The sequence below is a fragment of the Eubalaena glacialis genome, chromosome X (genome assembly GCF_028564815.1).
Source record: "Eubalaena glacialis isolate mEubGla1 chromosome X, mEubGla1.1.hap2.+ XY, whole genome shotgun sequence".
Lineage (NCBI taxonomy): Eukaryota > Metazoa > Chordata > Mammalia > Artiodactyla > Balaenidae > Eubalaena > Eubalaena glacialis.
Window position 1 is genome coordinate 99,542,991 of NC_083736.1, and position 27,853 is coordinate 99,570,843.

General features: G+C 46.4%; 1 protein-coding gene across 2 annotated transcripts in view; it reads right to left on the reverse strand.

The window, feature by feature from the left end:
• The window catches only part of TSC22D3 (TSC22 domain family member 3), a 58,354-nt gene extending 41,215 nt beyond the window's left edge, over positions 1 to 17,139 (reverse strand). The window contains exons 1-2 of one of the 2 annotated variants that reach the window (XM_061178354.1): positions 17,055 to 17,139; positions 16,018 to 16,443 (exon numbers count right to left, since the gene is read on the reverse strand). In XM_061178354.1, the coding sequence (XP_061034337.1) occupies positions 16,018 to 16,337 (320 nt within the window). In that variant the 5' untranslated portion in view covers positions 16,338 to 16,443; positions 17,055 to 17,139. Of the gene's footprint in view, positions 1 to 16,017; positions 16,444 to 16,816; positions 16,921 to 17,054 lie in introns of those variants that run through there. The other variant, XM_061178355.1, reaches the window with a different exon arrangement.
• Between the last annotated feature and the right edge of the window lie 10,714 nt (positions 17,140 to 27,853).

Consider the following 27,853-nt stretch of genomic DNA (forward strand, 5'->3'; position numbering starts at 1 on the left):
CCACATCAGTCGCCTGCCTGTCCAGCCCAGCGCTCACATGGGCCCCGGCAACCTCCGGCTGGGAAGCTTGGAGCACGTGGTGCCCTTAGCTGGGAACGCCGTCTTCCCTGGGAAGCCAGCGACCCCACTCTGAGCCTGCTCCCCGGGTGGTCAGGAGACAAAGGAGGCCTGCAGCAAGAACATGAGCAGTGGGGCTAAAGCATTCTGCAGGCCAGAAGGATTGTGCCAGTGTTGGCTAAACACAAGGACTGTGTAACAATCAGGGCTGACCAACAAGGGAACCGGCTTGTGGGTAGATGCCTTCAAGCTGAAGCAGTGTGTCCACCCCGTGGGGATGCTTTACAAGACATTCTTGTTTGGGCTGGAGAGTTAAGGCCCTTCAGTGGCTTACGGCCTTTTTTGTTGTTGTTGTTAAACAGATAGTCATTCCCCATCCCCATCTCCCCCAATCTAACCTGGATGCTCTCAGGGTCCCTGGATACAAAGTCTTCAGAGGAGCAGAACCACTCTGAGGGAGGTGGGGCTGAGGCAGGGAGTTCCGCCCACTCGGCTCCCCAGGCTCCCAGAGCCCCCTAACTTCCACCACCCACCAGGAAATGCCTTGTAGCTCAGGGCAGCCCAGCTTGAAAATCCTCTGGTGAGGAAAATTAAGCCAGGTGAGGACCCCAACCCCTCCAACTTTAAAAGACACCTGCAGATTCTTCTTTGTGACCTTGTCTATTTGGTGAGGGCGGTGGCACAATCAACCTCCCGTCTTTCTTTCTGTCCTCCTCTAAACTCTCTCCTCTTCTCCTTTCCTCCCTCAAATTCACCTTCTCCCTGGCCTCTCCTCCCCTGCCCCCAACTCTCTCCTCCCTTTCTCCCTTCTTCTTTCCTTTCAGCAGTCCCTAAGGCACTAGGGAGGACCATAGGGCTCTATATAGTGCAGCACCATTCCCTGTGGGAATTCTAAGATCCCTCGCAACCATAGGAATCTATGACTGATTAACTGAGGGGCAAGAAATGATTGTTGAACAAACTGAGCCAAGAAGAAGGAGGGCTAGCGGCGAGGAAGCAGAGTGTGTGGTGTTGAGGGTGAGGGCGCTAGGGCAGTGGGCGGGTGTCAGGACAGGTGGGGGCGGTTCCTCTTCTACTCACCCTCCCCACCACAGTCTCCCCAGCAGTGGAGAGGCTGGTGGGTACACGGTTGGCAGAGGACACTGGAGATGATCTACCATGTAGGGAGCCCCGAGCTCTCAAGCCTCTTGAGAGCTCTCTGGTTAGTGAAATGGCACCTACTGTGGCTCTGGACCCTCACCATATAACCCAGGGAGAGATGACCCACTATGAAGGAATCTGAATGCAGTGAAATGTGCCAAACACCAACATTCACCAAGCAGATTGGTTTCTGGTAGCTCATCTGTGCATTAGTTGGGGGGAGAGTAGCGATACATAGCAGCCGTCAAATTCTAGTCTTTCTTCTTAGGCAGTCTTTTAGGTCTGGATGTGAACATCCAAGACCTGAAAATCCCCCTAATTCGAATGAGAATTTCCGCAAAGACACACATGAACAACTCAAGAAACGCATTCTGGATTGAGGACCTGAGCTGTGGGGGTGAAGGCGCCACTGGGAGACATTGGGTGGAGGGCTCATTGGCAACTACACACTGACCACACCCCCAAACACCCTGGTTCTCGTTACTAACTCATTCCAAGCCCATCATCCTTGAGTTTTGAAAATGGACCCTAATGTTCTATTCAGCCTAGACCCTCTCTTGGAGTCACGACTCTACACATATACCATCTTCTCCTTCCTTTTTTTGCTCATATGAACCCCCTTTGTCACTCCCACCATTCTAACATTCAGGGGTTCAATGACATATTCAACTGTCCATGCATCCCATCTACACACATCAAGATTTTAGAGGTGTAGTCTTCCAGAATATCTGAATTGGAAGAGACCCTAGAGACCACCTTGTCTCCCCCCTCCCCCATTTTTTAAGTAGGGAAAGCAGCCCACAGAAGGGCAGGGAGTTACTTACTCAAGCTCAAGCATCAGATTGGTGGCAAAATCGGGATTCGAACCCAGATCTTCTGGATCCAAATCTGACCCACTTTCCACCACTTCGAGCTGTAGCTCCTCCAGGAACTGTGCCTCCTCGAGTTCAGGGTCCTCTACAAGCTGGGGGTCTTCCACTAGCTGGGGCTCCTCCAGCCTTTCCCCCTTCATCTCACTGTTGCCCAGGGAAACCTTGATTGCCTGGCTGGGGTTGGCTCCTGTCTCTCTCTCTCTCTCTGTGCCTCCCTTTCGCTCTCTAGCTCTCCCTCTGTAGCTGCTGGGCTAGGCGGGAGCAACTGGAAACTCTTTCCCAGGCTCAGAAGAAAAAGTGCTCAGGAGCCTTGGGGCCAGCCTGGGCTGGCTCAGCTGTGGAGGCGGGAGGAAGTTCCCGGCACCGAGTGCCTTCGGGGGCTCCCAGGCTCTGAGGGAAGGCTGGAGCTCCTGGGGTGAGCGCTGCCCTCCAGATCTTCTGCCGAGGCCGGGCCAGCTTCCTAAACTAACTCCCAGACTGAAGGGGAGGGCCGGATCCTCCAGGGGAGCCCAGACGGCGGCTCTGCCAGCCAGCCCCTGTGGTTGGAACTTTCAAAAAGACCAATGTTTCAGCAACTGATTTCTTTTCCAACCCGAACAGCAGGCCTTTCTGTCCCCCTTGCATGACTGTGGCTGTGGCATGCAGCCCCAGCCTGAGCAGAAGCAAGATTCCAGGGCTGGGACTCCGTAACACCCAAACCACTGGTCAATCCTGTTAAATGAAATCAAATTAAAAAACACCGTTTTTGGCATCAGGTAGACCCAAAGCTGGTCTCCTGGCATGGAGGTGTTGTGTACCTACCGGGATGGGATGTCCACAGCCGTCTAGAGACAAGAAGTCATGAGGCCATTGGATCAGAGAATCAGGAGACATGGTTTCTTTTTTCAGCTGGTCACTAATTGGCTGTTTGCTTTGTGGCAGGTACCCACCCATCTCTGGGCCTCAGTTTCCTCATCTGTAAGGGGTGGGCATCAGACCCAATGGCTACGGAAGCCCTACCAGTTCTGAGCTTTTGTGTCTCCGGCTAAGATGCATGTGGTGGCCACCAACCCTCGGGAGGGGGAAGCTCAAGGTCTTGAAGAGGCAGTCCCCAGCTCCGCTGCCCTATGAAATCCTTCTCTATTTGCCAGCAATGCCAGTAGGGTGCCCTGGTGCTTCTGTAGGTTTCGATCTGTTAAAAATTTCGAAGCTCCCAGCAGCTCGTCCCCCCAACAGGCGGAAGACCAGAAACCTTCTCAGTCATTTACACCTGAGTGTGAATGAAGAAGGTTCACAGAGCAAGCCTTGACAGGGAGAACGCTTGCCAGACTGGGTTGCAGGTGTTAGCTGACTTTGGGCAGGACAGGGTGTGTGATTGACGGAGCAAGGGGAGGGGTCCGTGAGGGGACTGGTGAGAGAGGGAGATGAGGGAAGTCTGAAGAGGTTTCCTTCTGGTTCCACATATGACTTGCCTAATGATAACGAAGGCTTCCCTTTACTGAGTGCTTCCTCGGAAGGTCCTCTCATTTAACCTTCCCAACCACACTTCCACCATTTTCTACACGAGGAAACTGAGGTCCAGAGAAGTCACTTGCCAAAGTCACAGAGTCTGTCAATGGTAGTCTTATCAGACTCTTCAGGGGCACACAGTGGCTAATGTCCTTCTCTACTCCTCCTCCAGGAACTTTCAAGGGTGAAGAAGCCCAACCCAGCTCCCCACAAGGGCCAGCACCTCCCACCCCCACCCCCGGGAGAGGAACCGGGGAAAGCAGAGCGGGGGTCCTGCCTCTCTACAATCCTTGCTCCCCTGGTCTCTACAGCCCTGGGCACACCTTGCAGCCAATACTAGAATATACCAGCAAAGCCTCCCACGTTTGAATAGGAGACTGAAGATACAGCATTTTGGAGACATGGTCATTTCGGGGGGCCAGTTTTGAGTGTAATTTTCAGCACATTCGTTCTTTTTTCTCTTCACTGACCTTCATCCTGTTCGTCTGGCAGGTGATGAGCTCTTCAAAGCCTTTCTGATGCCGATTTTCAGCTGATAGGCTATTATGGCCCTTAGAGAATCACTCTGCCTAAATCATGGCTGCTTGATCTTGGCAATGAGAAAATTTCCTCGGAGGTTTGCTCCTATCTGAGGGCCCCAGTGAGCCAGAGGAACTTCAAAATCCACATCTTAGGGTATTAGCAGTGACTGGGTTCATTTTAACTTTCCTTGCTACTGATTTGGGGCAAGAATCCCTCACAGAGGGACACAAGCAGTGCCCAAGGTTTTAACAAGGTGACTTTTCTTTTTGCGGATTTTCTAATCCTGGGGGAAGCCCCCTTAGCCTGTGTTCTCACGGCTTCCTGCACCTTTTCTTCATTATGATCAATTGTAGTGATATGGTTATTTGTGTAATTATTATTTGATATCTGTCTCCACCACTAGATTGTAAATTTCCTGCCGCGGGGATCCTGCCTGGCTTGTTGGCTGCCACTTTCTCCCCCGTGTCTGATTTTCATTTGTGTGTGGAAGGAGAAATCTTCCTCTTCCCCATGCACCTGGGGTGGGCAGTCTTATCCCAATGCCCCCCACACTGAGATGCTCCCCAAAATTGTTAGACTGTGGAGGATGGGTGTCCCATTGAAGCTAATTTGGCCAGGAGATAAGGCTGAAGGATGCGGAGGGCACCTAACAGCTCCTTAGTCTATTCTCCCACATGATTCCAGTCCTAGGAGGGTATATGCTAGCTTTCATGACTGTTCTCCAATGGAAATCTCATACACATTTCTATTATGAAAGTATCTTCCTAAAAACACTTTCATCTCTCACACAGGCACTTTCTTTTTCCTTATAAGCACCTACTTCTGACTCCTTTGCTTTCCCCACCTGTCTATCCCCTTCTGTCCATGGTCCTTATAACCAGCCCTCTCACACTTTTATCCAGTTCTTTATTGCTATTGTTACCACCTTCCCCATATTTGTAATAAAACATCCCTTGGTAATTTTGTCTAGCTTCTCTGAATGCTGGTAGGCAGGAAGTTCTTTCTGATATCTAATCGCAATTCTTCATGCTACAGTAGAGGCCTATTTCCTCTTGTTCTGTTCCTAGTGTGGTTTGGAAACAGCTAGTCACCATCTCTGAGTTGTAACTTTTCTTATATTTGAAGATCAACCTCTCTTCTCTCTCTCCACAACCCTCAGGCCCACCCTTAACGTTCCTCTCTGATCAATCATCTTAGCTCCTTTAGCCTGGCCACACAGCTCCCTGAAGTCCCAGGCTTTAGCCCGTTGGCTAAACAAGCCTCTCTTCCCTTCTGCATTCAGGCTGTTTTTCAGCCTGGACAAATTATCTGACATTTGCAGCCCAGAAAATTTACACCCCAGGCCCCAGAAAGGAGTGCAGCCTGAAGCTCTGTGCCCCACTGCCTCTGTACAATGAGAAGCATTCATAACTCAGAAGGAGGCCCGCAAACGGAAAAGAAAACCCAGACGACCCTCCCCATTATTTTTCTTTACAGTAAATAATTTACAAAAACAAATTTTCCTCCCCATATGCTATACCCACTTTATCACTGGTCCCCAGGGCCAGCCTTTACGCATTTCCATACTGTCATGGACTATTTTTAGCGAAGGATGACGTTAAGTACTAGCTGCCCCGTGGGCTTCAAACTCATCTCTTCCTCTTGTCAGAATGCTGTCAGTCCTCCTCTTTTGGACCTGCTGGCCACTCATGGCCTAGAAATATCTCCAAGAGTGTGAGCAGCTACCTAATGTTATGACTTCAGGGGTTCCTGAGAAAGCCTCTGTCTAAACATGTCTCCTTTGGCTTGGGTCTGATGATTAGAATTTCAGCAATAGAGATTCATTTCTTTAGCTCAATATCACTTCCTCAGGAAGCCTTGTCTGATCCTTTGTTATACACTCTGAGAGAAGCTTATTCCTTTTCCCCCTTGGCACATATTTGTAATTATACTTTCATTGGTGTGGCTATTCTGGTTAATGTTCATCTCCCCCACTCTACTGACTATCCCATAATGGCTGTGACCATGCCTTTTGTGAGTTTCCCACTCTATTCCCAGTGCCTAACAGTGAGCCTGTTACATGCAAGGCATGCAAGAATTTGTTGTTGCAATATTTGTTGTTGACTGAATCTGTTTATGAACTTAAATGTGAATTCTCCAGAGCACTGATGGGAAAGGGTGTGGGCGTGGATGCCCAGGACACTAGCTCGGGGAGAGGGCCCCAGAAAGTAAGGTGCTGACCATAAGCAGCATCCTCCTTCCCCAGATGATCTGAGGCTGGTTCCTTTTTGCTACTCCAGCTCCCTCTCCTTTCCCGTCAGCTTGAGGCTTCCCTCCTTCCTCAGCCCAACCCCAGGACCTTCATTTATAGGGCACCTGGGAAAGAAGGGTTTGACCAAAGTATAAGTGAGGCTAAAATGACACCCTGTGGGGCCTCCAGCGACTTTTTTCCAGAGAGATTTGGGCAAAAGGTATATATATTATCAGGGCAGCACCTTGGCACGCCCCTGGTTCTGTCACCCCCCCCCCTTAGAAGGGGCCTGGTGGAGACTGAGGCCAGAGGTGCACAGATGTGAAGCCATACTCCCAGGCTCCTCTGGTGCCCACCCTCAACTGCACTCCCAAGTTCAACGCTCCTGGTTCTGATGAGCTTTCCACAAGCATCCACGAGAGGTGCCTTCCTGCTCCCGGGCCCTGAAGGCCTCCACCTATCCAAGCCTAGCTAGGTCTCTGAGGGGAAGCTACCAGGGGCCAGCTTGCCCCGAGTCAGAGAGGGGCCATGAGAGGAGGGCCAGAGTAGGCCTCTCCTTCCTGAAGCTGGGTGACTCTGGGTTTCAGCCCAGGAAGAATGGAAAGTGTTCCTCGCTGTCCCCACCCCAGCCAGCTCGTTCTGACCCATGAGCCCCGCTGGACTGGCAAGGTTTCCCTTCCCGCTCCCAACTAGAGAGCCCTACAGCTCTTCCCACCGGGCCAGAACCAATCCATTCTTTAAGGCCCTGCTGGAAGCCACAGCCATAAAGAGACTCTCCTTTCCTAGTCTGCTTTGGCATCGCCTAAACTCCGGACTTGCGGATCCAGGGAACAGCAAGCTTGAGGCCTTTCCCTCAAGGAGCAGAAGCCCCAGTGTGGCCTGCGGTGGCTCCGGTGGAACTGCTTTGTTCCCCGCCGGCCTTGGGATGCAGCTCTATCACTCTCAGCTCCCCGCAGCCCAGCCCGTGCCTCTGCTGCCTCCCTTCTGTGTCCTCTACAGTGCTTAGCGGGGTAGACATTCAATAAATCCGCAGTAGGCGCTAGATAAATAGCAGGCCCCTGGTCGATAAATGATGGATTGATTAACTGAAGTGCTCGGTCACTCAGTGCAGGGCCTGAGTTCGTTCATTTTCCTGTGCACCTGGGGAAGGCAGAGTATATTGCCTTAAAACTGGGCAGGGTTTTTCTTATTCTTTTTTCTTTGTTTCTTTTTTTTTTTACTGCAACTGACTATGAACTGAAAGGGTGAGGAGACAGGGAGAAGTGAAGGGCTGGAGGCCCGGGAGGGGCCTCAAGGAAGGGAAATTCTGCACCTCCACCTCAGCCCCTGCCCCCAATGTTCACCGGATTCAGGGAACCTGGGGTCCCTAGCTTTCCTGAGCCCTGAGATGGTGGTCTTGGCTTGTCTGAGGATTCATGAGTCTGAGATTTAGATACAAATCATACCTGCTGGTAGTTCCCAATGCCACCTTTTTGACTTTATCTCCCTGTTTCTTCCTCTTTTCCTCAGACAGGACAGCAGTGTCCCCAGCTACCCTCAACCTGTGAGCCATTTACCCCCTGGCAAAACAGTGTGACAGGCTGGGCAAAGATGAGGAAAGAGAAGAAGAGGACTTATTGGTTTAGTCACAACCTTTGAGCCAATGCACTATTGGATTGATAGGGCTATTGTGCAATGTAGATATTCAAGTAAGCTTATTAGAGAAATACGTCATAGAATTCAGCAAGCCCCAGTTCACTGGGGGCTCAGTTGCACCAAACCGGTAATGCAATTTTCTGAACAGGCTAGGAAGAGAGCTAAGTATCACTGTGAATTCAGGCCAGCCTGGGGGCTTTTAAACTTTGTGGAGAATGGATTGGGAATTGGCTTAGGCCTTCCTTTAAAAAGTTCCTCCAGCTTCCACTAAACCCTTCTCCCTAAAGTCTCCAGAACAGTACCTGAACCAACAAGCAGATACAAAAGGAAGAAGAACTTCTGACACCTGTTTTGGGGCCCCTCCAGATGCACCAGGCTGACTCTTTAGCACCGTACCATCAGGTGATAGCAGGAGATGCCACCCGCCCCCCCAAAACACCCCAAACCACACTAAGCCCACAGCGGCTCGCCTGCCTGGTTACATCTGCTGCTGAGTATGGGGGCTCAGGAGGGAATCGCCTTCACAGCCTGGCACTTGGCTCTGAGCAGATGCTGGCCTGACACTAGGGAGAGCAGGCTGTCCCTCTGGAAGTGTAGTGAGCTCTACTTAGACCCCCATCAGGCTTCTGAATGCCTGGCCCCAGGGAAGCCTGCCACTGAGCAAGCAGAAGCTTGATGCCTCAGGAACCTGGCTCTGTTACATAAGGCACTACGCGAGCTATGAGTCAGGGACCTCAGGCTGGCCCAGGCCCAGCCTAGTCTGGGAGTGAGACTAAAAGGGAGGTGTGTGTGTGTGTGTGTGTGTGTGTGTGTGTGTGTGGTGTAAGCCAGGAAGGAGCCGCTGGAACCACTTCCCTTCCTCTCACTTCTCACCCCCTTCTTCCTCAGGGATAGCTGTAGCCAATCACTGGCCTAGAAAGCTCGGAGCGGGAATCCTGGCCAGACCCTAAGCTGTGAGCAGCTGCTCTCCATCTCCCCTGAAGAGAAGACAAGAGGAAGTAGGTTGAATACCCAAGGCTGTTTCGTGAGTAAATTCTTCCTTCGAGGAAGGATGGGGAAGGTCCCTGTGGGGCTTTGTCCACAGGCAGGGGCCTGATTTCAGGCTGGGTCTATTTGAGGAAAGTGGCTCCCAGGGGAGGAAGGCTGATAGCGTGCCTGGGGCATCACTGACCAAGCATGCTTCTAGCTCTTGTTTCCCCCTGGGCTAGTGTCTGCACATTGGGAAGCTTCCCAGTCAGTCTCCATGCTGGCTGGGATCTCACACCTTTTAAACTCTTTCCAAAAGAGCAGTAGCTACTTTGGGGCAGGGATTTCCAGCTAGAAGGTACAAGTGGATTAGACCTGCCTGTAGAGAAGATTCCCTCCTGCCTGGATTAGCATTTGAAAAAGCTTGTTTTCTATTCTCCAAGACCCTGTCTTATCACCGCTCTGACTCCTTCGCTAAGCTGGATTTCGGTATGGTACATGGTAGCTTCCATAAGCTATTTCCCTGCGCTGACTCCTCATCAAACCTGCCTTGAGGCTGGGATCTATCCTTCAGGCCTTCACAGAGATCCCATTAGCCCACAGGGTCCTGCTCTGCCAAAGCTGCGGCCCCACAGCGAAGCCCTAACCCTTGTCCCATTACTGCAAGCATTGGCACAGCACATGTCCTGGGCCATTATTGCCTTCTTCATCTAAAAGGGAAATTTCATCTTTTTTGACCCCTGTGGTCAAGGAATGCTCTCCCTTGAGTGCACTGAGCACACAGATGCCCCACAAAATGGGTCCAAGCTTCGGGCCCACTCAGCACGTTGGCTTCTCCAGGGGTAGAGAGACTATTGCATGACACCAACCAATTTGTTATGTAAACCCAGCCAGCCATGGCAGATTATGGCTTTGTAGTTATCTTGAGGGATGCCTTACATAAGAGGAGAAAGTTCAGGTAGGAGCAGAATCGTGATGAGCAAACACCGTGCAATGGCCACCACCAGGTGCAGAGATGGCCGACCTTATTCCTCTCAACCAGCCCACAAGGTGCGGGCAATGCTCTGCTGGGCTCCGTCACTCAGGGGACCTGGAGACCCTGCAGCTGTGGCCAGACAATCCATCTCCATTTTCCCAGACTTCCTGGCCTTCAGGACCTGTTATGGAAAGGAGCCAAAGCTCTACCTGGAATTGAGAGCTTGTTAGTTTATCTGGAAGTGCAAATATAAGCAGGATTGTTAACCTTCTCTTCAGGCTGGGAGGGAAAATAAGGTCACCCTGGAAAGGGTTATTTTCTGAGGTGTGGGCTCACATGGGTCCATTCCTGACAAACCAGAGCGGAGGCGGTGAAATTTGTGTTCTGTTCTTGCCACCTTTCTTGAAGAGCACGAGCATTCCATCCAGACCTCGTGAGCTCCATGCTGCCCAGAGCCCCACACTGCAGCAGGCCTTTCAAGGACTCCGGCCTGTCTCTCTGCTTCTCTTCTCCAAACTTGGCTTTCCCATGTTCCATTCCCATAGAACCCTACTCCCAGTGAGCTATCGCCCCAGGGAAAATTCTGATAAACCTATCCACACAAAGTGGTTAATGACAAGCGAAGCTATTACATGTTACTCTTTTAAAAAGGAAACCTTCAGTAGTAAACCCCGGTAGACCCTGGCCATTCATTAGAGAGACACGCTCAAACTTTTGCCAGTTCCTAATTCATGAGCATCCTGAAATCACATCATTTCCCTCATATAACTTCTACTATTTCTGTTGTTTTGTTAAACTTCTTAGCTTTCTTTTCATTGTGATCGCTAGCACTAGCAGTTGACTCAGGGAGGGGGTGTTCTCCCCAAAGAAGTAGACATTCACTCATTTCATGGGCATTACTACACTTGAATGGATTGACTAAGAGTAGAGGACCAAAAACCTGAGTTGAAAAGTAGGTGCTGGGCAACTCCAATCCTAGGTAGAGACCCAAAAGAATTGAAAGAAGGGACTCAAAAAGATACGTGTACACCAATGTCCAAAGCAGCGTTCTTCACCAGAACCAACAGGTAGAAAGAACCCAAGTGTCCGCGGACAGATGAATGGATTAAACAAAATGTGGTGTATCCATACAATGGAATATGATTCAGTCATAAAAAGCAATGAAGTACTGATACATGGATGGACCTTGAAAACATTACGCTAAGTGAACGAAGCCAGACAGAAAAGGGCACATATTGTATGATTCCACTTATACGAAATATCTAGAATAGGCAAATTCGTAGAGACAGAAAGTAGAATAGAGGTTACCAGGGACTTGGCGGGGGGAGGGGAGAATAGGGAGTTATTTAATAGGTACAGAGTTTCTGTTTGGGATGATGACAAAGTTCTGGAAATGGATAATGGTGATGACTGCACCACTGTGAATATACCTAATGCTACTGAATTGTACACTTAAAAATGGTTAAAATGACAAATTTTATGTTATATATATTTTACTGGTATATATGTACATACTAATATATATATATATATACTTTATATACATATATAAAACACACACATACGTAATATATATAGTAGCTGCTGGTAGAGCAGTAGGGTCGGTCACTACCCAAAGCCTCTTAGCACATGGAATTCACATCTGTGCCTCAGCAAAAAGGCAGTTTCTTACATATTGAGGTTCTCATGAGGTATACAAACCATGAATGTTAAGTTTGCAAATGCATTTGTGTTTTTAACAGAGAATGTGCCTTAATCCAAGAGTGCCTATTCTTTGTCAGACCACTAGGCACTCAGCAAATAGTTATTTTAAATTAACTCCAGCTAGGGAAGGACTTTCAAAGCTTGATACCAAAAGCAAAAATCACGAAGGCAAAGAATGACAGACTTAACCACACGGAAACCCAAAACCTCTCTACAGCAAAGTACGCCATCCTCAAAATCAAATGGCAAATTAGTTGACAAAGGGTTTCAATCTCTAATTCAGGATTTCTTATGGTGTGGTCCAAATACCACTGCGCTATGGGATAGGAGTTTTAGATGGTACAAGGACAGAAAACTGATCTTAGACTATGAATTTAGGCACTACAGCAGGCAGGTAGGAGAGTTTTGTCCCCCAAATCACACCATGTAAGTGGCTAAGTCCTCAGAAATCAGGTCCAGGAATATACATTTATGAAATCATTAGTTTGAAGATGCAGAGAAGCACACATAACTTTTATGCAAATTTTTGTCGGAAGCCTGATCTCTGAATCTACATCTTTCCCTTTACTGTTATATATTACATCAATAGGGAAGGTTAAATGAATTAGTACACATAAAACAATTAGAAATCTTTGCTATTATTATTTTCTGAGCATCTAAGTGTGGGGACCAGTTGTTGCCAGCTCAGAAGCTTAAAGGTAGACTCCTGGGGCTCTCCGAGCTGGAAGGGAACTCAGATTCAGAGCAGCTCAGATCACATTGGCTGGTGTGCTTGGGGGCTGAAGGCAGAATAGAGCTGATTAAGTAGTTTTGGATAAAATCTCAGAAATAAATTTGAGGTTACAACAACAATGACAACAACAGAGTATGGCAAAAGCTCCCATTCCAGCTTGCTACACCTTACTGATCGGAGAATTAAGGCCCCTCAAATTTCAACTTTGCAAGTTTTTTAATAGGCTGTATTTCAATTGGAAATTTTAGCTCTTTGCCCAGCATATTACATCTGCCTCTTAAGTTTTCCAGTTTTAGAAGCATTTTCAAATGATACGGTATAGTCCCCTAATAATAGGGTGACCAACCATGCCAGTTTCCCTGGGACTGTCCCAGTTTGACCATTGAAACTCCTGTGTTGGCTGAAAGTCCTGGGATGGTTTGTCACCCGACCTAATAAGGACATTTTAACCATTTGGTTAGTTTCTGGGCTGATATTTACCTCTGCTTAACAATTCTTTCTTTATAGACAATTCTTTAGTGTCTTACTGACCTTAGGTGGAGTCTTGGCTCTGCTCTTCATGGTAAGGCATCGGGCAAGTTATTTAATTTTCCCGAGCCTCAGTTTCCTTCATTAAAAAATGAAGAATGGTTATAACAGTACCCATTTCATTGGGTTGGTGTAAATATTAAATGACGTTATGCAGCTATAGTGCTTAGTACATGCTGTAAACACTCAATAGATGTTAGCTATTAATCTATTATAGTTATTAGTTACCTAACACAAGATTGAAGGGATGGTGTGCAAAACACATCATCTCCCCCCCACCCCAGTAGTTTAGAGGCACCATTTACATACCAACGAGCTACATGCCCATTACCACTGATTCACATGTATATACACAGCACTGTTCATCAGGACTTCTACCAGGCTATTAGAGTTACTGCATGTGGTTCATACCGAAAAAAAAAAATCACATTTAAACCTTAATAAGAATTTTCCAAGACTAAAGTTGTAAAATCTTTACAGAGGACCATACCAACAATTAAGCAGTCATCTAGCCAAAAAAAAACCTTTATTGAGTACTGGGTGTATAACTAGAAGCCAAGGGAAAGCCAAGTAAGTGGAAAATACGCCCTACCCTCAAATTGCTTACACTCTTGTGTTCCAAGGAAACCAAGAGCTAAGCTGGGAGCCAGCGACAGGTCAAAGCAGACAAACCAGAGAGAAATCAAGAATATGCCCCACCCTTTCTCCCAAGAATATAGGAGCCCTTGCAGCAGGGGAGTGGGCTGTAGGAGGAGGGGCAGGAAGAGTCGCTTCTCCAGAAGAGACAGCCTTGAAGGTAGACAAATTAGAAGAAAAAGACACCCAGGCAGGAATCTGAAATATCAAATCATTAAATGGAACAGAAGGAAGAATGATGGCTGTGGTATGAAGATAGAAAACCAGGGAATAAATGAAGTAAGAAGAGGAAATTTTCACTCGGGAGAAGACTGTCCAGCTCAGATTTTGGAGAAACCCCGTGACCAGTAATAGTGGTCTCCTACTTTGCTAATGAGCATGTCATTCTAGGCAAAACCTCAAGCAAATTGAGAATCTCCAATCTCTAAGGTCCCAGTTGTCAAGGCAAATGAGAGAATGCTTTGTCCTGCTATTGTCCCGCTAGAAGCGTTAAGGCCGTTACCACAGGACCCTGTCACTCCCCAGCCTCATGGACGCCTGAGGGCTTGAGCTGCTCCCTCCACCAATGCTCTCAGTCCCCCACCCAACCTGGTAGCATTTCCAGGCTTTGCCAAGAACCAAACGTCAACAAGCAAGTGTCAGTGGAGTAGGTGACAAGGAGGTCTTGCCACTCAAGAAACCCAGACCACCAGAAAGCCTCCCAAGGTGTGGCACAAGCGAACACTGTGATTTCAGGCTTTCAGTCTCACCCCTCATTCGCTTAGGTCTGACCCGCCCAGGCCTCCAACCTAGGAATCAGAGCCGAGGAAGCGTCCCCTCTTATGTGTCATCAAGCCACTTCGCAGCAGTTTCTCTCCCAGCTGAAAGAGTGCAAGTGCTACAGGCGCGCTTTCCAGGTGTCTTGCCACCCCTCCCCCGCTGCCTACGCGCCCAGATCCCAGCAGATTGTTAGGAGCCTGTTAGGGCTTTCGCTCGGCAGGGTTGCAGCTGCTATGGTCTGAATACGCTTGTAGTAATCTTTCACCAGAAATGAAGATTCCCTCGAAACCTTTCCCATACACGCGCGTGGTTTCTTGGAGACAATGAGATAAATTGATGCGTAAAGTAAAATAATAGATGAGAAAGGGCTTCGATGGCGTGGAAAATGGCTGAAAATACAACCTGTTATAATAATGCTAATTAAGTCGCTTGTCCCCTCCTGGAACTTCTGGGGCTGAGGAGGCAAACCTGGGCTGAGCACTAAGTGAGGGTAGTTCTTGCCTAGCTCGATGGCTTTTAAAATTTCTTATTTGTGCCTCACTGAAAAGCCATTCAATTATTCAAATATTCTGTGGCAGCTCAAAATTTCTTATTACCTTGTCTGAGCACATTACCTGCCCACAACCTGGCATCTCAGAACTAGAAGGAACTTTAGAGACCAGAGAGGTCAGGCGACTTGCTCAGGTTCACACAGGGAAGTAGAGCCATAACTTGTACTACAACCCAGGTCTCCCACAGCGGGGTTTCTCTTTCTCTTACATAACCTGTGATGTTGAGAAAGAAGAAAATCCGCCCACTCACAGGCACGGACGCGCACGCACGCGCGTGCACACACACACACACACCAGTGCCCTGTTCCTATGGCTCTAAGAACACCAAACCCACCACTGGGTTTCCTGAAGTTGCCTCCCCTGCCTCAAAATTGCCTCAGTTGTCCCCGCAAGACTGGCTCTTACCAGAGTGTCTCAGACTGGAGGACTGTAGCCACCTTTGGTCTTCCCACTGTGTTTCTCTCCTTCCCTCTCTCTTCCTTGCCCTTCAGCAAGATTTCTAGAAAGTCTGACCCGCGCTCCAACACACACCTGCTATGACATGGATCATCCACCCTCCTGTCCTTAGGATGCTCTTTGGGGCTGCTTTTAGCCTTCATTGGAAATTGAAGGCTGTGATCCATGGAGGAGGTGCGGGGTCCCGCCCCATCCGGAGTTTCAAGAAATTCTCACAGGTCTCTAATTTTTCCTATCCCCCCCCGCCTCTCCTCCACACCAGCAGCAGCTTAATTTGTCTCGACATTTGGCTTGCCCTCATCCTCAGTCAGGGCCACTCAGTAATTTAAAAGCCCTTGCAGTTTCCATCTGAGTTTGCATATTTGGAAATGGGCTTTTTGATAAGGGTGGGACTCAGATCCCAAGAGCATCCCATGGCAGATTCTCCAAAGTGGCTGTAGAAAAGTGGGCATTTGGGGAGAAAGTGCCTCCAGCTACACCCGAACCATCTAGGACTCTGTCCACCTTCTGGGCTCCAGCATCTCCCTAGGAAAGACTCTGCAGGCACCTTTCAAAACAGGGCTCCCACCTGCCGGGCTTCCCCTCAGCCGTACAGGAATCCAGGTGGCCTCAGGGTCCGGTCGTGGCAGCCCGGGAGCCCGACCCCCCGCCCCCTCAGTGCCCCTCTTGGCCTTCCCGGTTGCCCCTTTCTGTCAGAGGGGCGGGTCCAGCCGAGGCGGCTGCGAGCCGGGCCCGTGTGCCCACCCGCGTGCCCTGCCACCCACCTGTGGAAGAAGAGCAGGATGGAGAGCATGGTCTGGTCGATGTTTCGGTTGCAGATGCCCTCGTTGATCAGATAGCAGGGGTCCCGCAGCACGGGCTCTAGCGAATCCTGCCGCATTATGCTGTTGAGCTTGTCGGTGTTGAGGTTCTCGAAGATCAGCTTCTCCTGAAGCTGCCGAAAGTTGCTCACGGTGGGCCTGCCCGGGTTGTTGTTGTCCCCGCTGCTGTCGCGCTGGAGCCCGCTCCGGTGGGCCAGGTCCAGGCAGCAGTTGCAGCAGTCGAGGCCGACAGGTGAGCGGCAGTCGGGCTTGGGCTGGGCCATATTCTCCGCCTCGGGGGACGCCTGGCCCGCGAGGTCAGGGGCGGCCGGCAGGTGCGCGCCCGCCGGGCCGGCCTGAGGAGACTCCAGGGTGTCTGGGACAGACAAGCTGTGAGGAGAAGAGTTGGAAATGAGCGCCGAGAGCCGGCCACCCTCGGCTCGGCCCCCTTCTGGCTGCGCCGCTCGGGGTGCGAATAGAAACAGCTGGACAAACAGCTCTGAGCGGATCCTTCGGGCTCACTTCCTCCTCTTCCTCCTCCTCTCCCCCCCCCCCACCTCCTCTCCGGGCCGGGGCCGCCCCCCTGAGGTACCACACGAGGCCCCAGAGCCGTCCCAAGTTTCCCAAGTGTAAGCGGGGGCCCGGGGCGGACCTGTGGTAGCAGGAAGGGCGGGCGGCGGGGCAGAGGGAGAGCCGGGGCGCGCCCTCGCTCCCTCCCTCCCGGGCTCCCTCCCTCCCTCCCCGGCTCGCGGACTCGCCAGACCTCGGGCTCCTCGGGACTGCGCCGGCGGAGCGATAGCAGGAGCCGAGCGCGAGTGAGCGAGCAAGCGAGCCGCGCGCCGGGAGTCGCCGCGGGGCCGTGACAGAATGCGAGTAACCCCCGGGGGGCCGCCGGCCCACGCGAGGCCGCCGCTTCCCCCCGCGTGCTCCCGGGAGCCGGCGCGGTCCTGCCCCCGCCCCCAGCCCCGCCCCGCCCCCCGCGCCCGCACGGCTGCCCGCACCCTCGCCTGAGCCGCCGGGAGCCCGGCCCAGCTCTCCCTCCCTCCGCGCGCTCCGCGGCGCCTAAGCTCGGGCTCTCTCGCCGCTTCTGGCGCATCTTCGGCCAGAAATCCCCGAGAGTCGCCGCTCGGGGCAGCCGCGCCACCCCGGTCTCGAGCTCGGCGGGCGGGCCAGTGTGCCTGGTCCCACCGCGGACGGGTGCCCCTACAGGAGAGACGCCGCCTTCGAGAAGCGGGGTGGCAGTGGTGGGGGGATGCAGAGAGAGCGGTGGCCCCTGAGGAGAGTCTGAGGGCGCCGGGCACGCCTCAGGAGGACCCAAGACGGGCCTGGAACAAAACTCACAGAAGCACACTCAACTGCTCCTTGGTTTCTCTCCCTTTCTTCTCCCTTCACTCATCTTCCCCTTTCCCCCCACTTACTCTCTCCTGTCTCCCCTGAGCCCCAGCGGAGGTGGTCTCTGAGCTGGCTTCGGGGAGTGCCAGCCCCTTAGCGGGCTTCCCGCCGCCCCTGTTCCCTCTCTGTCTCAATCCCCCACCCCCCAGCCTGCCTTCTCTTGGCCCTTCTTCTCCCATTCTTTCTCTCATTTTTCTTTTCCTTTTTTCCTCTTTATTTACTCCTTTCTGCTCTTTCCTTTCTTTCTCGCCTCCTTTTTTATTCCTTTTCTGGATTCCTTTTCTTTATTTCATCATTTACCCCTTTCCTCCCCCATTTCTCTTTTTCTCGCCTTGGTTTCTTTCTTCCCCTTCCTTTCACTCATTTTATTTCCCCCTCGCTTCCCTCACCTCTGCACCCCCTCTTTCTCCCTAGTTTTGTCCCATCCTCCCCTCTTCACTTAGTTTCCCCGATTTTCCAAACTTCCTCTCCCCTCTCTTTTCCGATCCCCACCTGCCACCTTAGGTGATCTCTGTCCTTACCCTTTCAAGGTGGGAATGTAAATTGATACAGCCACTATGGAGAAGGGTATGGAGGTTCCTTAAAAAACTAAAAATAGAACTACTATATGACTCAGCAGTCCCACTACTGGGCATATACCCTGAGAAAACCATAATTCAAAGAGAGTCATGTGCCACAATGTTCATTGCAGCACTATTTACAATAGCCAGGACATGGAAGCAACGTAAATGCCCATCAACAGATGAATGGATAAAGAAGATGTGGTGCATATATACAGTGGAATATTACTCAGCCACAAAAAGAAACACAATTGCGTCATTTGTAGAGACGTGGATGGATCTAGAGACTGTCATACAGAGTGAAATAAGTCAGAGAGAGAAAAGCAAATATCATATATTAATGCATATATGTGGAACCTAGAAAAATGGTACAGATGAACCGGTTTGCAGGGCCGAAATAGAGACACAGATGCAGAGAACAAACGTATGGACACCAAGGGGGGAAAGTAGCAGGGAGGTGTTGGGGGGGGATGAATTGGTAGATTGGGATTGACATATATACACTAATATGTATAAAATGGATAACTAATAAGAACCTGCTATATAAAAAAATAAATTAAAAAAAAGAGTATAGGGCAATTGTGTCCAATAGAAATATGAGAATCACATATATAAATTTTAATTTTCGTATAGCCATATTTTTAAAGTTAATTTTAATAATGTTTGAATAATGAAATTGAAAAACATCAATCTAATAGCCCTATATCAAACTCTAAATTTTGATAACAGAGAGAATATACTTTCTTTTCAGTTACTCAGAGAAATTTTACTAAAATTAAGTTATATAAGACTACAGAGAAAAGATAAAAAAATTCTAGAAAGTAGAGGAAGAATAGCATAGCTCCACCTTTGGCTAGCTGACCATGGGCAGTTTTCCCTTGAACTTCCTCTTTTCAAAATATCACCAATTAGAACAAGAACAGGCCATAATGCTCCAGCAATGTCCTGGTGGCCCCTGTGGCAGCTAACAGTCAATTAATGCTTCAGTTGCAAGGAGGTCTCTTAAGAGGGAAGGTAGAGGGCAGGGGTAGAAGCCAGGATGGCCACGGTAGCTGGGAGCTTTGCAGAGGTTGGTGGGAGGGGGGGGGGAGGGGAGGAGGTAGGCGGCTCCAGGCAGCAGCTATTCACCAACCGTCATGGATGTATTGCAATATTTTAAAAACTGGTGCAGCTTTATTATAACAATGTAACTGAATAACTAAAAAAAAAAAAAAAAAGAGGTGCGGTGATTGGATGTTCATGGGCACTGGGGTGGGGGAGGGGGCGTCTCATGAAACTTTGGCCTGAAGGGTTCTTGACCCTGAGGAGAAGGTGCCTCTGGAGCTGAGCTGAGGTGAAAGGGCAGATTTGTGGGGAGCATGGCAGGCTGATGCCGTGGGTCAAACCCCAGCTTTGTGAGATGTAGGGATGCGCTGGGTGGGTAAGTGGTAGGGTTCTGGGGTGTCTCAGAACTTGGAGACTTGGAATACTTTGAATGCATAGGATTCAATAATTATTGGCTCCTGAAAAATATTTAAAATATTCATGATGTTCAGTTTTCACTCAAAACTCAAATGGATTTCAGTTTCAGTCAGCACTCCCCACCCCCCTTCTTTCACAAGCCCATGGCCCTTGCAATAGAGCAGTATATACTGCCATCTTGTGTTCAAGACTTCAAACATTTCCTGCCTGAGTCAGGTCTTGCAGAGACACTGAATTCCACTAGTGGAATTGCACTTGCCTGCTAGTGGAATTCACACTGCACTGGTCCTGAGAGCCGGAGGAAAGAGAAGGCGGTTCCTGTACACTAAGAGGGCTTCATGGCCAGACTGACACCAGTCAGGGCAGAGCCACCCTCTTTCTAGTGGCGCCCCACTTGCCTGAGTCCCTGTAGATTGGGCTTTCATAGATTTGACATTCCCTCTGTATGCCACAAGGATCACCCCCATGATTAGGAGCAAAGGGCAGCCAAAAAACTCCTGTTTCCAAGGCTCTTGGGTCTTATATGGGGCCCAGCAATTTCCGGAAATGGAAGGAGGGCCATATTCTCTCTGCTGTAGGGCCCAGAAAACTAAAATCAAGCTGTACCCCTGCTTCCTGACAGGATCCCAAGATAAGACATGAAAGAGGCGTTGGGAGGTCACTGACCAGTCCAGCGAAGCTGAGAGTATGCTCCCTGTGTTCTCACAGACTACTGAAGATTGTTCTCTCAAAACCCAATCCTTTAGATGCGTTAATTCCCTTTTCTTCTTCTTCGCTGTCTTTTTTTTTTTTTAATGTTCTTGGGTAAAAGCCAGAGGAGGTAGTAGAATATGAAATTTCATATGCATTGTGTAGACTTATAGCCTACTGAATTGTTTTTTAATTACAGTGTTTGTGATTTTCCCTCTTGTTTATAATTATTTTATGTTAAACATTATAACAAAATATATTAGCTCCATAAATGTTTATTTAAGTTGTGTTTTGAGACCTGCTGGGGCCTTTTGCTTCTACACTTGCCTGAGTCCTCTTATCTTTGTGCATAACCTTGGGACGAGGCCCTGGTGGAAGTATTTCCTTCTTGGCATTTGGCACCATTAAACTCCAGATTTTGTCCCCTTGACATTTCTCTTGTTGTAGTCTTTGCTCGCAAGCAGTATTGTTAATAATTCAGTACAGCTTTGCATACTATATCCAGGCTGATCAAGAGCAAATATAACTTAGAAAGAGGAAAATCTAGATAGTTCAGATATAGAGTTCAGAAAGCTGTTGTGTGTTTGCATACAAGTCCAGCTTGTATTGACATATAGCATACCTCCCCAGGAAGGCTGACTGGGCAGGGCCTCCTTGACTCCTCTCTGTGAAGCCTTGCTTTGCTCATGTATATTGTGTTGGATGGAGAGACTCCAAGTAGCAAAACGTTCTTACATAAACCCAGCAAGCAGAAGGGGCCCCCACTTGCAGACAGAGCTGGTGGCTTTCTGGGTGGAGTAGAAAGGGGAGAAAAGGGACACCTCCTTCTCAGATGCAGTCATCAACAGTCACGTACTCTCCACTTGCCCTGTGCCAAGTATGGGGTTAGTGGGGATTCAGAGGTAAATAAGACACAGCCCAAGCCCCCAAAGAACTCATGGTCTAGTTGGCAAAACAGATATGTAAACAGACAAAAACAGCACAAACGGGAAGTGACGATGGAGGCCTGGTGTGTGTGTGGGGAGCACTGCTGTGGGAGTGTGAAGGAGGGGTCAGCTCTGGAAGGAGGGAAGGGCAATCTACATGGAAAGAGGAGAGAACGGAGGCCTGGAGGTGAGAGCAGGGTGTATGTTGGGGGCTGCGTGTGGATTACAAAGAAAGTCGGTGTTACTGGAGACTAAGATGTGAGAGGTGGAACAATGAAAGTCAAGGCTAGAAAGGGATTTCAGGAGCAGGTCTCAGGGGACCTTGTGTGAAGCATTAAGGAAATCCTCCCACTTCACAAGTTTGCCACACATTTAGCAATTATTAAGAAAAGGAATAGATATTACTTATTGAGGTCATGCTATGTGCTGGGCACTTTACATATATCATCTCATTTAATCCCCCCAACAATCCTATGAAGTAGGTACTATGATTCCAGTGATGAGCTGGGCTTGGGAAAGTTAAAGAAGCTCTCATGTCACGTAAGTAGTAAGTAGTGGCATTTGAATTTGAACCTACCCCTTTCTGACTTCAAAGCTTATGCCTTTAACCATTAGGTGACTTTTTAGTGATGGTTTATTATACATTTACAAAGTATAACATCTGTTTTAAGAAGATTGCATACTGCAAAAAAGTACAATCAATGATTTATTAACAAATATATATATATATGACCACAATCTTCTTTTTTTAATTTTTCAAAAATTTTATACAATTTAAAAAGTTACTTTCCATTTACAGCTATTACAAAATATTGGCTATATTCCCTGTGTTGTACAATACATCCTTGAGCCTATCTTACACCTAGTAGTTTGTACCTCACATCCCCAACCCCTATATTGCCCCTTCCCCTCACTGGTAACCACTAGTTTGTTCTCTATATCTGTGAGTCTGCTTCTTTTCTGTTATATTCACTAGTTTGTCGTATTTTTTAGATTCCGCAAATAAGTGGTATCAAACAGTATTTGTCTTTCTCTGTCTGACTTATTTCACTTAGCGTAATGCCCTCCAAGTCCAACCATGTTGCTGCAAATAGCAAAATTTCATTCTTTTTAATGGCTGAGTAGTATTCCATTGTGTGTGTGTGTGTGTGTGTGTGTGTGTACACACATATATACACACATACATATGTGTATATATATGTATATATACCACATCTTTATCCATTCATCTGTTGATGGAGATTTAGTTTGCTTCCGTATCTTGGCAATTGTAAATAATGCTGCTATGAACATTGGGGTGCATGTATCTTTTCGAATTAGTGTTTTTGTTTTTTTCAGATGTATACCCAGGAGTGAAATTGCTGAATCATACGGTATCTATTTTTAGTTTTTTGAGAAACCTCCATACTGTTCTCCACAGCGACTGCACCAATTTACATTCCCACGAACAGTGTACAAGGGTTTCCTTTTCTCCACATCCTCGTCAACATTGGTTATTTGTGTTCTTTTTGATGATAGCCATTCTGACAGGTGTGAGGTGATCTCTCATCATAGTTTTGATTTGCATTTCCCTGATGATTAGCGATGTTTAACATCTTTTCATGTACCTGTTGGCCATTTGCATTTCCTCTTTGGAAAAATGTCTATACAGGTCTTCTGCCCTGACCAATATATTTAAAGACTTTTATTTGTACTGTGGAGAGCCAGGAAGGAAATTGATAAATCTAGTATAATAATTAATATTATAATAGCTGATGGACTTCCCTGGTGGCGCAGTGGTTAAGAATCCGCCTGCCAGTGCAGGGGACACGGATTTGATCCCTGGTCCGGGAAGATCCCACATGCCGTGGAGCAAGTGGGCCCGTGCGCCATAGCTACTGAGCCTGCACTCTTGAGCCCGCGAGCCACAGCTAATGAGCCCATGTGCCACAACTACTGAAGTCCGCGCGCCTAGAGCCGGTGCTCCACAACAGGAGAAGCCACCGCAATAAGAGGCCCGCGCACTGCAACGAACTAGAGAAAGCCCGTGCACAGCAATGAAGACCCAGTGCAGCCAAAAATAAATAAATAAATAAATAAATATTTAAAAAATATTATAATAGCTGAATTTTTTATTACTACCATGTGCCAGGCACTGTGCCAAGTGCTTTACATGGCATTATCCAATTTAATTATCACAACAACCTTGTGAGATACTATCATCATCTCCACTTAAAAGAGGAAGAAACCAAGGCACTGAGAGGTTATATAGCATATCTAGAGAATAGGAAGCTGCCGTCTAAGCACTTACAGTCTAATTAAGTTCAAGTCAAGGCATACAGTAGTTTTTAGATAAGTCCATTTCCCTACCATCAATATTTAATTTTGTTAAACTTTCTTAATGGGAGAAAGCAGATTATCTTTCCTGAAACTTTTCACAATTGTTCACAGATTTGTAGACTGCTATAGTTGGTAAGGGTTTAAAAGCTTCTAGATCAGGGCTTCTATTTTGTTTTTTTTTTTGATGATTAAAAGATAAGGTTATATCTTTATTTAGTTGATCTGGACCTATAGTTAAACCATTTAAGAATTGTCCCGTGAAGGATTAAATCAATTTACATTGGGAAGAACCAATTATACAGACAAAAAAACCAAATAATCTCAGTATCATGCATGCAATCTCTGAAAGAATCAGTTTTTTTTAAAAAAAAATTATGAAACGATAAGCAGTACACATTCAAAATATGTTTCTGTAAAGATTTCTCTTTTTTTGTTTTCGGACTTACTATTTTTTAATGTAATGTTTTTTCTTTCTTTTCATTTAAAATTTCTTTGGAAGCACAAAGAATAAATATAAACATACATGTATATAATATGTAAGTATAATATACATAAAATAAGAGGAAATAAATTAGCAATTATTTCATCTTCTAGAAAATTGTGTTGATTTTTTTCCTATTTGTCTCTATGCATTTATACACGTTTTTTGCATAATTATGGTTAGAACAAAGATCTAATTTGGTACACAGTTTTTCACTTAATATAAACATTTCTATATAGTTTTATACAGTTCATAATTATAATTTTAAATGGCTACATAATATATTCTCTTTTTTTTTGCATGTTCATATCAGCTTTATTATTTTCTACCTGCCAGCATCATTTACACAACTCTTTATTTTTTAAGTTCTTTTTTTTTACACACACACTGTATTTTATTTTTACAAGAGATAAATAAACTGACACCAAGCATTGTAAATGGATGACCACAACAAAAGCAACAGTGATTGCAATTACCAAACATGAAACACACTCATACTATGTCATAGTATTGACATTCAGTCCAGTAATCCTCCACTGTAACAGCTCCTTTACTTTGCAGTGAAAATTGATTTGTATATTTTTTGCCTCTGAGTCCTTGTGGGATTTTTTTTTAATTCAAACAGAAAGTCACAAAAATTATAATCATCCTCATCAGTTCACTCAGTCCCATGTAATTAATTTTTTTTCATCTTGATCTTTTGTTAGCACTTTTACGAATTCAACAGTTTTCCATTAGAGTTCTGAAAATGCTTATTTATTCAGTTCAGCAGTATAGTCAGTTACCAGAACCCTGTACTTGTCAGAGTCTTTTCCATGAATTCCTTGAAGATGAAACCCTTTTATAGGAACATTTTTGCAAAGGCATCAGAGTACACCCAGAACTGTCTGTAAATGACAAAAGACTTAAAAATGACCACGGTTAAAGATTTGATGAAAGTTCATAATAATGCAATTGACAAGGAAATTTAGTTATTTCTGAGATATACATTTTAAAGTAATAACTAGAATTATGACTTATAACATTATACCAGAACATATAAGATTTTTAGAAATTTCATGCAATGTCTGAAACATTTATATTAACACATTTCCATACAAATAACCCAAAGAAAGTTTAGTATTAGTTGGTTTTTTTTGTTTGTTTTTTTATACTGCAGGTTCTTATTAGTCATCAATTTTATACACATCAGTGTATACATGTCAATCCCAATCGCCCAATTCAGCACACCACCATCTCCACCCCACTGTGGTTTTCCCCCCTTGGTGTCCATACGTTTGTTCTCTACATCTGTGTCTCAACTTCTGCCCTGCAAACCGGTTCACCTGTACCATTTTTCTAGGTTCCACATACATGCGTTAATATACGATATTGTTTTTCTCTTTCTGACTTACTTCACTCTGTATGACAGTCTCTAGGTCCATCCACGTCTCAACAAATGACTCAGTTTCGTTCCTTTTTATGGCTGAGTAATATTCCATTTGTATATATGTACCACATCTTCTTTATCCATTCGTCTGTCGATGGGCATTTAGGTTGCTTCCATGACTTGGCTATTGTAAATAGTGCTGCAATGAACATGGGGGTGCATGTGTCTTTTTGAATTATGGTTTACTCTAAGTATATGCCCAGTAGTGGGATTGCTGGATCATATGGTAATTCTATTTTTAGTTTTTTAAGGAACCTCCATACTGTTCTCCATAGTGGCTGTATCAATTTACATTCCCACCATCAGTGCAAGCGGGTTCCCTTTTCTCCACACCCTCTCCAGCATTTGTTGTTTGTAGATTTTCTGATGATGCCCATTCTAACTGGTGTGAGATGATACCTCATTGTAGTTTTGATTTGCATTTCTCTAATAATTAATGATGTTGAGCAGCTTTTCATGTGCTTCTTGGTCATCTGTATGTCTTCTTTGGAGAAATGTCTATTTAGGTCTTCTGCCCATTTTTGGATTGGGTTGTTTGTTTCTTTAATATTGAGCTGCATGAGCTGTTTATATATTTTGGAGATTAATCCTTTGTCTGTTGATTCGTTTGCAAATATTTTCTCCCATTCTGAGGGTTGTCTTTTCGTCTTGTTTATGGTTTCCTTTGCTGTGCAAAAGCTTTGAAGTTTCATTAGGTCCCATTTGTTTATTTTTGTTTTTATTTCCATTACTCTAGGAGGTGGATCAAAAAAGATCTTGCTGTGATTTATGTCAAAGAGTGTTTTCCTATGTTTTCCTCTAAGAGTTTTATAGTGTCCGGTCTTACATTTAAGTCTCGAATCCATTTTGAGTTTATTTTTGTGTATGGTGTTAGGGAGTGTTCTAATTTCATTCTTTTACATGTAGCTGTCCAGTTTTCCCAGCACCACTTATTGAAGAGACTGTCTTTTCTCCATTGTATATCTTTGCCTCCTTTGTCATAGATTAGTTGACCATAGGTGCGTGGGTTTATCTCTGGGCTTTCTATCTTGTTCCATTGTAGATCAGGGCTTCTTAACCTTTTTTGTGCCAAGGATCCCTTTGACAATATAATAAAGCCCATGGATGTCTTCTCAGAACAATGTTTTTAGATACACAGAATACAATACATAGTATTACAAAGGAAGTAAATTATATTGAAATGCACTTATCAAAATACTAAAAATGGAAAATTGTCATATAGTTATATAAGTGCTTGTTATTAATGTAAGTAGCAAGATATGGATGCAGCTCTGATAACCGCCGTAACTTCAAAGTAATGATGAGTGTAAAAATATTTAAAGAATCTGTAATAACAGTAATGTGACATAAAACTGTGATTTCTACTGATGACAAAGTCACAGGTACTGCTAATACTACTGTGATCTGTTCTCTGCATTTATAATGGAAGGAAATCTAAATTTCAGTTAGAGGTTGGTGAAAATACAGATGTAATATTTTTCCCTTGAAGTTCATTTATCCCCTGATTTTTTAAGAGTCCCTGTTCTAGACCAACCACCTTATAATATTAATAACAACAGCTAACATGAATGAGCCTTTACTACATGCAAGGCATGGTGCTAAGGGCTTTACAACCATTTTCCATTTATTCCTCCTAGCAAGCCTGTGAGGTAGCCTTGTTTTACAGCTCTCTGAGAGATGGAATTAATTTTCCAAGGTTACACAGCTGGCAAGTGGAAGAGAACGACAGAAATTTATTTTCTCACAGTTCTAGAAACTAGAAGTCTGAAATCAAGGTGTTGGCAGGGTTGTTTTCTTCCGAGGCCTCTCTCTTTGCCTTGTAGATGGTTATCTTCTCCCCTGGTCTTCACGTGGTCATCCCTCTGTACATGTCTATATCCAAACATCCTCCTTTTATAAGGATACCAGTCATATTGAATTAGGGCTCACCATAATGACCTTGTTTTAACTTAATTACCTCTTTAAAGATCCCATCTCCAAATATAGTCACATTCTGAGGTATAGGGGGGATTAGGATTTCAACATATGTATTTTGGGGAGGAACATAATATCACCCACAACAGATCCCAATTACAAGGATTCAGATTCAGTAGGTCTGGGGTGGGGACCAGGGATCTATAATTTTAAAAGGTCCCCAGGTGATTCTTATAGACAGCCAGGGTTGGGTTCCCAGCCACAGATTTTCTTAGCACAGTGCTTGAACATGGTAGATGCTCCATAAATATTTGTTGATTGACCAAGAGGTGATGCCTGAATTGATCTTTGAAGGATGAACTGGGAAGGCTGAGCCCATTTTCTAGTGCCGAGTTGAGATAGTAGATATACAATACTTAGTGCCTAGCACATAGTGAGAGCTCAGTAAATGTTATATATTATTTTACCTGACCCTTTCAAACAAACTTGAAAGACAACCTGTGTTTGCACTGAGGCATAAATGAGATAATGCATGTAAAGTACTTAAGATAGTACCTGGTACATAATAAGTGCACAGGAAAAGGTGGCAGTGGATAGTGTTGGTGGTGGTGGTTTTTATTATTTTTAG